Raw genomic sequence first — 10630 nt, forward strand, 5'->3', positions numbered from 1 at the left:
GATTGGTAGATTGTATAGTTATAGGCAGAATGCGGGTGGGAAAGACACAAAAGTATAGTTGTTCAGGAAGTGACAAAAAGAGCCAATCAGAGATTGTTTTCTACAAAGGCTATCCAATCATAAGGCACGTTACTGCAATGTCGAGAATCTGTCTACAACTTGCGCAAAGTTACATCAGTCGCTTTATAATAGATGAGTTGATGCTTAATGCCTAAAGAAGATAAAATAATTAAATAATACTAAAAAAGTGTAGCTATTATTATATCTAATGTTTACAGATTCGGAGTTTTCGCACGGTTTATAAGTTCAGCTTAAAAACTCCGTGAAAGTGAATAGTCGTCCAGGATCATTCATTAGATTTAAAACCAAGCGGACGCGTGAGTAAAAACACAACCCTTTAATTGTTTAACAAATGAATGGCAAATAAAATACACAGATATGAAAGTTAGCAGATATTTGCAAGTAACCGTTTCAGTTTCTAGACTTGAAACTGAAACTAAAGAGTATCCTGATGAAATGAAGATTATAGGTCCAATTGGAGATATTTGTTTCAAACTAATTAGACGAATAAACGTGAAATATATAAATATTGAATATGTGATTAAATACAGAAAATGGTTTAAATCGTGACTTTAGAGAAAAAAAGATAGAATGTGGATAGAATTGTGTTTACGTGACCAAACTGTCAGTCATTTTATAGTCCCTCCCTCACCTCGTTTAGCTCCACCCCTTAACCATTAGCTCCACCCCTTAACCATTAGCTCCACCCCTTAACCATTAGCTCCACCCCTTGCTAGAATGTATAGTATCTTAGCGCTCATTTGAGCTTATTACGAAGAAAAAAGTGCACTTGTGTCTATAACTCATTATAAGCCTGATTTGGCATGTATTACAGCAGCAGGCCCCAAATTTTCCGTGCCATTTTAGGGCCATCACAGACTTTCACGCAAGCGCCAACAATTATTTTCATGGACGGTGTTGGGGTGTGTCACACACAAAACTCAACCCAATAACGTGCCTATTATATTACAATGATTTACAATTTACATATTATAGAATAAAATTATGAATTTTGCTAATATATATAATAAAACTGTAATTCAACCCACAATAATGCAGAAGCAATCGATGCATAGAAAGTGACTGAAACAAGTGGGAAATTGGCACGGGCCAAAGTGGTCATTTTTTATTAAACATCCTGCAGAATGTGAATGTCAATTAAATGTAAATAAAATAGAAATAAAAAAGATGACATTTTTTCTGTACGTCCCAGTCCAAGGCCTAGTAGTTTGGGACTTGTGTATTATAGTGTTATATCATGTGCTTAAAACTGATGCCCATCCTTGCTATCACTAACTGTGAATAGCATGCTAACTCTAGTTGAAGGGTGGGAAAAGTGGCTTAAAGAAAAAAAAATATATAATAATTTATATTATATTCAGCGCCACCAACTAAAATCACAAAAAAGAATGAGAATGACCGGCTGCATCTTTAACTATGATGATTTGCACAGGTTCTAGCTGTCTCCATTCACTCCTCCAGTGTGGAACTGAAGGATGTCCCATCATGCTTTGCTCTCGTTAGGGGCCACAGCATGGCGCTGCCTGTCCTGCCCCAAATCTGAACTCCGCCTGGACCTGACATTGGGATGTGGGCAAAGTTTCAGGTAAAATAAACTCTACATATGCCACTGAGTTGATATGAAATGATTTACAGAACTTGAATTTGCTTGATTTGAGTGTTCAACTAATACCATGTGTATATTAATGATATAATCTTGAGAGTGCACATGTGATGTCCAGGGATGTTTTCGCAGCCATCTATAGATTGTGCATCAAAATCATTTATTATTTTTCTTTACTTTTTCCATTTAAGCGAAATTTCTTATTGAATAAAACAGACAGTCAAATCAAGTTTACATGTTTATCAAATTTACAGTTCTCACACCACTGTGCTGTTGAATTCTTGATTCTGATTGGTCAGAATGTGTTTTCTGTAGCAGCAGTTGTGACAGCTGTGATGCAGATCACAGGTTTATAGAGACCTGTATGGCAGAACGTGTTTATGCAAGTCCAATAATAAAAAAAAAAAACAGGTTTTAGCTGAAAAGATGTTACTTAATCAGTTTTTTTAGAAAGAAGTCTCCAGTGTCAGTGCTTTTTAACAGTCAGTAGACTTTCCTCTATGTGTAAGTCTTCGGGATAGAGGGGTTTGGGGCGCTGTGGTTTTTCTCTGAACCATAACAGGCTGTCAGGGTTTATTTCTTTTTTTGCTATTATCTTCAAGAGAGAGGAAGAATAATTGAAGCTGTCAAAGGGAGGACTGTTAACATGAAACATTACTACAAATAATGAATACATGCTGTGGTATAAAAGGAATTAAACATTATAATATGTGCTGTTATAATCAGCTTTGGGGTGGTAGCAGGTAACATGGTCACTAGGATTTACATCAGGACACGCCGTCTTTGATAATCATCTTTGATGAACCGCAAATCCTGTCATGATTTAATCCTATACACATTAAAGCAATAATAGTAATAATCAATACTCTATTGTTGTCAAATTTAACTGGTTTCAATTGCCACAAAATATTTTCATACGTCTATTCAAAAAAAGTAGAACGTCCAAGTAAGCTGATATGAATCTGTGACCTTGTTTAGAATTCTCAGGAATTCTACTGTGGTGTTCTTTCTGACATTCTTTCCTGATAGGGGCCTGATAGATATAGCTGCTATTTATCCTGCTTCATATTTAATGTATGTATGTGTGTGTACGTGTGCACTTGCATATACATATACATCATTTATTAGTTTAATTCGTTATGTTTAATGTGTGGTGTTTCTGGGTTTTGTTTAAATGATTGAGCATATAAACGTTCCTTAATGTTGCTTGTTTTAATAGGAAGCGTATGAAAAAAAGAATCAAAAGAAAAGTAGAAATCGTTTTTAAAAAATGTATTCGTGCAGATGGCGTGAGACAGGAGAAGGCCACTGGACAGGAGTGATGGGGGGACGAGTGTGGACGCTAACTCAGACGGAGGACACTTTATGGTACCATGTGTACAGACGCCACTCTGATCCAGGTCTCATTAAAGGACGGAAAAGGAAAAAGGCAGCGAACTCCCAAGAGTCAGCGAAGAAGCTTAAAGAAATGTCTGTTGTGAAGGAGGAAGAAGACGCTGAAAGCTTTTATACATCGACCTCAGAGCAGGATGGCGACGACGTGGAGGTGCTGAGAGACTATTTCCAGTTAAGTGTTAAACTGGAGGACTTGTACAAAGAATGGGGTGATGCAGATCCACACTTCAGCCACACGGGCAACATCTTCTCAGGTAGGATGTGGAAACTGATGGAACTGTTTTGTTTTCCTGGAATAAATTGTCCATATACATTTTTTTATGGTATTGGCATTTATGAAGTCTTTAAAAAAGTGAGCTCACACATGCACACTACAGAAGTTTTATGGCATGTTGCATGGAGCACTGGGCCTCTATAATAATCTACTGCGTGTGTGTTTGTATCAGGAGTGCGCATGTTGCGCCAGGACCCTGTAGAGTGTCTCTTCTCGTTCATCTGCAGCTCGAATAATCACATCTCTCGTATTCAGGGTATGATCGAGCGTCTGTGTAGCACGCTTGGGACGCCACTTTGCAAGCTCGATGATAGTGTGTATCACGACTTCCCCTCCATAGAGGTTTTAGCAGGTAGCATGCAAAAACATTCTTTTACCTCTGTGCTCTCATTAGCAGATACATGAGGGCATGTTATTTTCCCTGGTAGTAGTTTAATTGCTGTGTGTGTGTGAGGCAGAGAGCAGTGTCAAGGCCCAGCTACTGGATTTGGGTTTTGGCTACCGAGCTCGCTTCCTCCAGCAAAGTGCGCACCAGATTATGAGCTCCCATGGTCCTAAGTGGCTCCTTACACTCCGTAACGCCTCCTACATGCAGGCCAGAGATGCTCTGCTTACACTCCCTGGTGTTGGCCCAAAGGTAAGTATTCATTGAACTTATTAGTGTCCATGTCTCACCAGTAATTAAAATTCTCTAAACCTGATCAAGTCCTTGCTCCATGTTTATGTCTATGTGTGTGAGTGTGTGTCGTCCAGGTGGCCGACTGCGTTTGTTTAATGTCACTGGACAAGTCTGAAGCCGTACCTATAGACACACACGTGCTGCAGATTGCAAAGCGTGACTATAACTATGTTCCCGGAGGTGGACAAAAGACTCTGACTAATAAAGTCTACAAGGAGATCGGTGAGTAGGACAACAGTCATGTTGCCTGTTAAATTACAGTGTAATTTAATTAGAAATAGAGGCTCAGGACATGTTTGTTGAGTTTATTATGCTGCTTCTTTTGCACTCGAAGATCTGTGACATTAGTATTAAAAAATGATTGTAATAGGACCTTTATTACGGAAGTCCTAAGAGGTCATGCAGTATATATTTTTTTCTTTCTTGTTTTCTCCTTTTGTTTTCTCGTGTTCTTGACATAGCAAAAGTTTTCTCCTGATCTCGAGAGAAGTTTTCTTGTCATCTCGATATAAAAGTTGTTTTCTCGTGATCTTGACATGACAAAAGTAGTTTTTTTTTTCATTACCATGACTTAATAATTCTTGCGATCTTCTCCTTCTCAATTTGCCAAACACTGACATCCGTGATGCTGCGATGATACTGTTTCTAGAACATGCTCTTATACCGAATACACAGAATAGTTAAGTGTTTTATGTCAAGATCATGAGAAAATTAAGACATGATAATGAGAAAACAACTTTGGTTAAGAAAGAAAGATTTGTATGATGCATGTCCTCTTAGGACTTCTGTACTTTATCACTATTACAGGGGATTTCTTCAGAACGCTTTGGGGATCCTATGCAGGCTGGGCTCATTCTGTGAGTAAAAAAACTTCAGACAAAAATATTTTTTTTATCTTCATTGTTGAAAATGTGCTCCCTACAGTGAATTAAATTCATTTATTATACATTATTATTGATGTTATAAAAACATTTATCAGTCACATTAGTTATTTTAGTCACTTGTAGTGCCTTTTGTTGTATACACACATTCATTCTTTTTGATTCTCTCTCTCTCTCTCTCTCTCTCTCTCTCTCTCTCTCTCTCTCTTCCTCTCTCCCCATCTACGTCTGTCTCTCCAGGTTTTGTTCTGTGCCGATCTGAAGAAGTTTCAGAACCTTAAAGAAATCCCAACCATAAAAGAAGAAAAGCAGCAAGCCACGAAACAAAGAAAAAGAATACAAACTGTAAAAACAGAGGCCAAATGAAAAAGGAAGGAGGAGACTAAGATCAACAGTCTGGTATATATCTCTGTTTCACATGAAGCTCTTTTGCTGGACAGATTTCTTTTGACTGGAAGAAAAGCTCAAGGATGAAATCAGGCTTTTAGTATCAGTGACTGTTAGTGTTGCATATTAAATATTGGTGTTGGTGGAAATTCAGCTCCCAATGGAAAAAAACCCAATGGTTAAAATGATAGTTGTATGTGGGGTAAATAGTTTTATATAAAATAAGCTGAAAACTGTGCTGTGTGTGTGTGTGTGTGTGTGTGTGTGTGTGTGTGTGTGTGTATGTGTGAGAGTGAACTTTTTCGATTAGAGACACCTGATAGTTATACTTTTCTGCTTTTTTAACTGAAGAAAATTTCAAGATTGCCCAATGAAAATATAATTAGCTGAAAAATAATACATATTTATAACTTACTTTTTTATGTGATCTAACTTCTAGTCTGTAAAATAATATGCCTCGGGCCAAAAAAAACAAAAACAAGATGGTATCACTCAGGTCTAGAAAATGAGATGCTATTAATAATTTATAAGTGATGGACAGTAATGAATTACAATTACTTTATTACTTAAGTACCTTTTTCATGTATCTGTGGGTTATTTAAGTATCTGTACGTTATTGAAGTATTTAAACTTCACATTTCAAAATTGAAAACAACGTAAATGGTCAAGCATGAAGCAAGCCACCAATCAGGGTGCGCTCTGTTTTGAACTGGTTTTGCTTGTTGGTATCGAAATAGTACAAACAGTTCAGCATCAACAGCAAGCAGAACATTATAAGTGTAATAAATGATGGAAGAAACTCCTGACTCTAACTTGCCACAGCACCCATGGCCTTATATGTGCAATATTTATAATTTTTTTTATTCGTTGAAAAGAAGATTTTGCGCTCATGATAATTGTAAAAGAAATTAATCAGTGTTTGACTCATTAATATAATTCTATTAATAAACTGATGTGCTAAGAGTAACAGAATTCACATAAACTGAGTTGTTTAAGCAACAGTCTTGTGACAAAAATGATAATGGAAACATTACAGCCATAATAAATCATATTACTTTAGATACTTAAGTACATTTGAAGGCAAATACTTATGTACTTTTAATTAAGTGAAAGTTTAAAGGGAGCACTTTTACTGAAGCAACAATTCACCGAGTGTATCTCTACTTTAGTGTATCTCTACTTAAAATATGTGGTTTGTGTACTTTGTCCATCACTGTAATTTAGTGGGGACAAAAACAAATTTAGAACTTATGAAATCAACAGGATAAAGCTGATCACTTCAGCTAATGGGCATTAGGAAAACCTGGGCACATACTCATTCAAGCACTTTATCCAATCATGATCCACTGCTCAAGTAAGAGCACAAGGTCAAGAACTTCAATTTATGCCCATTTTAAACATCAGAATGGTTGTTTGGATTGTGATGGGTTCCATCAGGCAACACAGAAATCTAAAGCTATAGCAGGCCCATGTTCGCCTGTCCTGAGATAGAAAAAGAGAACAAACTGATTGGATATTCTTGTTAGTGATATCATCTATTTTGTAATCACATGTGTGCGTGCACATTTGTCAACACTGACACCTGCATGAACTACAGACGTTCAATTCTAATTATTTTAAGTAAAAAAAAAAAACACCCCAAAATGAACTCCATTCTCACAAATCATTTCTGGCACAAATACCATTTTGTGCCCTCGTCTACATGTGTCTACTCACACTGTGTCCACTATGTGGCAGTAAAAATCACACTTGCTTTGAAGGGACTTTTTTCCCACTCACACTTCACACCATTATACACGACTGCTGTCTGCTCCTTTGATTGATTGCTGTACAAACATTACCTCAGTTCAAATATTTCTGCAACATAGCAACTAGGTTTTATTCAGAGGTCAGAAAGCAAACAGGCTTAATTTGTTGACTCCTCCATCAATTAACCTTTTTTCATTAAGAAAGTACTTATCCAAACTGATGTTCTTCATACAGGATACACTCCAAATCTCAGCAGAACAATTGAGATTTGAAAGCTTTGATCAATGGCCCAAGAGCCGCACACTGGGAAGTCCTTGGATCGGAATGAACAATCTTCCATTCACAAGCTGAGAGCTCTAACCACTGAGCCACCACCTGCCCAAACAAACTTACTCCCATTCTTAAACATCTTTTTTCAGCTGAACTTGTTACAACTGCCTGCAAGCAAGACTCATATTCCTACATCAACAAACCAGTGAAAATACTGAGATACTCAAAGATTTGTCATTTTGTCTAAATGTGGTAAACATAAATGTTACAAGAAATATTCTTCTATTCTTGCTGTTTTGTCCTTTGCATAATAACATTGCATATAAAAGTAGAAAGTGGTAATGAGAGGAACACAATCTTTTGGAATCCAAAGAGCCTTATAAATTTGAGTTAAATTCCATAGTCCCTAAGTTCCACAAGTCAAATATTAGGCTGCTCAATTAAATTTATGCAATCATTTTGTAAATTGTTTAGTTAGAGACCTAAAACTTTTTATTTTTTGACTTTCCACAAAAAAAAAAACTAGGTGCACTGCTTATAGGCCTTATTGTTTTGAGTGACTGCCATTTGCCATTTTTGCCATTTATTATAATATAACAGTTAAATTCCTAATATTACTTAGATCATAGTATGGGTGTTGGTATTATATGAGATCTCTTGGAATTTTCATACAGTTTTACCCCATCGGAGCACGTTAACCTGTGTCCTGTGGATTGTTGCTGAAGGAAAAAGGTCTAAAGAGAATATCCAGACTTGTTTATGCTAAGTGGAGGATACGGTACCTCGCAGAACCACTCCTTACACCCAGCAGAAAAACATCTAAAAAATAAAAACACACTGAACCTTGAAAGTGGACAAGCTACATCACTGCAGCAGCAAAAGAACCACATCAGGTTAAAAAAAAAAAAAAACAAGACTCTCAGGGTACAGTGGACAGTTGAGGATTGGGAACATTTTAAAAGCTCTGATACATGTGTATTTGACCATACGTTTTTCGAATAAAGTGGACAGTGAGAGCATACGAAGGAGCTCAATGATGTCTTAATGAAATTAAAAGGAATCCTTTGATCCCACATTGAAAACTATTGGACTTTGATTGTAATATAATATTACAGCAAAATTGGTTGTAAATCTCACTTATATTCTTCTTCTTCTTCTTCTTCTTCTTTCGGCTGCTCCCATTAGGGGTCGCCACAGCGGATCATCCATCTCCATACCACCCTGTCCTCTACATCTGCCTCTTTCACACCAACTACCTGCATGTCTTCCCTCACCACATCCATGAACCTCCTCCTTGGCCTTCCTCTTTTCCTCCTACCTGGTGGCTCCATCTTCAGCATTCTTCTACCAATATAATTCATGTCCCTTCTCTGCACATGTCCAAACCATCTCAATCTCGCCTCCCTCACCTTGTCACCAAAACATGCTACATGTGCTGTCCCTCTAATAAACTCATTTCTAATCTTGTCCATCCTCGTCACTCCCAACGAAAACCTTAACATCTTCAGCTCTGCTACCTCCAGCTCCACCTCCTGTCTTTTACTCAATGCCACTGTCTCTAATCCATACAACATCGCAGGTCTCACCACAGTCCTATAAACTTTCCCTTTCATTCTTGCAGATACCCTACTATCACAAATCACTCCTGTCACTCTTCTCCACCCACTCCACCCTGCCTGCACTCTTTTCTTTACTTCTCTAACACACTCTCCATTACTTTGCACTGTTGACCCCAGGTACCTGAACTCCTCCACCTTCTTCACCTCTTCTCCTGCAACCGCATCACTCCACTGCCCTCCCTCTCATTCACACACATGTACTCTGTCTTACTCCTACTGACTTTCATTCCCCTTCTCTCCAGCGCATATCTCCACCTCTCCAGGCTCTTCTCAACCTGCTCTACTCTCACCACAAATCACAATATCATCTGCAAACATCATAGTCCAGGAGACTCCTGTCTGACCTCGTCCGTCAACCTGTCCATCACCACTGCAAACAGGAAAGGGCTCAGGGCCGATCCTTGATGCAGTCCAACCTTCACCCTGAACCAGTCTGTCGTACCTACTGCACACTTCACTGCCGTCACACTGTCCTCATACATGTCCTGCACCACCCTCACATACTTCTCTGACACACCTGACTTCCTCATACAATACCACAACTCCTCTCTTGGCACTCTGTCGTCGCTTTCTCTAAATCCACAAATACACAATGCAATTCCTTCTGTCCTTCTCTATACTTCTCCATCAACATCCTCAAAGCAAATAAGGCATCTGTGGTGCTCTTCCTCGGCATGAAACCATACTGTTGCTCACAGATGGTCACCTCTTCTCTCAGCCTGGCTTCCACTACTCTTTCCCATAACTTCATGGTGTGACTGATCAACTTAATTCCCCTGTAGTTACTGCAGGTCTGCACATCTCCCTTATGCTTAAAGATCGGTACCAGCACACTCCTTCTCCATTCCTCAGGCATCCTCTCCCTTCCAGAATCCTGTTAAACAATCTGGTTAAAACTTCACTGCCATCTCTCCTAAACATCTCCACGCTTCTACCGGTATGTCATCTGGTCCAACCGACTTTCCATTCTTCATCCTCTTAATCGCTGCTCTCACTTCCTCCTTACTAATCCTATCTACATCCTGCTTCACCAACTCCACATCCTCCAACCTTCTCTCTCTGTGATTTTCCTCATTCATCAGCTGCTCAAAATACTCCCTCCACCTTCTCAACACACTCTCCTCACTAGTCAACACATTTCCTCTCCATCCTTTATTGCTCTAACTTGCAGTACATCCTTCCCAGCTCGGTCCCTCTGCCTGGCCAATCGGTATAAATCCTTTTCTCCTTCCTTAGTGTCCAACCTCTTATACAGCTCCTCATATGCCTTTTCCTTGGCTTTCACATCCCTTTTACCTGCTGCCGCATCTCCTTGTACTCCTGCCTACTTTTCTCATCACTCTGTCGATCCCACTTCTGTTTTGCCAACCTCTTTCCCTAATGCTCTCCTGCACTTCCTCATTCCACCACCACGTCTCCTTGTCTTGCTTTCTATTTCCAGATGTCACACCAAGTACTTTTCTAGCTGCCTCCCTCATCACTCCTGCAGTAGTTGCCCAATCATCCGGCACCTCTTCACCACCACCAAGCCCCTGTCTGACCTCTTCCCTGAACCTCACACTACACTCTTCCTCCTTCAGTTTCCACCATCTTATTCTTCTTTCAATCCTTACTTTCCTCCTCTTCTTCTTCGCCTCCAAAACCATCCTACAGACCACCATCCGATGCTGTCTAGCTACACTGTCCCCGCCA

At 39.0% G+C, this 10630-nt stretch overlaps 1 protein-coding gene across 2 annotated transcripts; it reads left to right on the forward strand.

Annotated features, from left to right (window-relative positions):
• Positions 1-138: 138 nt before the first annotated feature.
• ogg1 (8-oxoguanine DNA glycosylase) lies at positions 139-5873 on the forward strand. Of its 2 annotated transcripts, none has more exons than XM_046870287.1 (8): positions 139-377; positions 1514-1666; positions 2969-3333; positions 3526-3705; positions 3812-3990; positions 4107-4254; positions 4840-4889; positions 5154-5873. In XM_046870287.1, exons 2-8 carry the CDS (start codon positions 1557-1559, stop codon positions 5277-5279), a joined length of 1158 nt encoding a protein of 385 aa, XP_046726243.1. In that variant the 5' UTR covers positions 139-377; positions 1514-1556; the 3' UTR covers positions 5280-5873. The 2 variants fall into 2 exon arrangements, with proteins under 2 accessions (XP_046726243.1, XP_046726244.1); XM_046870288.1 differs by having other exon boundaries at positions 1543-1666.
• The last annotated feature ends 4757 nt before the right edge of the window (positions 5874-10630 follow it).

The sequence above is a fragment of the Silurus meridionalis genome, chromosome 17 (assembly GCF_014805685.1).
Source record: "Silurus meridionalis isolate SWU-2019-XX chromosome 17, ASM1480568v1, whole genome shotgun sequence".
Lineage (NCBI taxonomy): Eukaryota > Metazoa > Chordata > Actinopteri > Siluriformes > Siluridae > Silurus > Silurus meridionalis.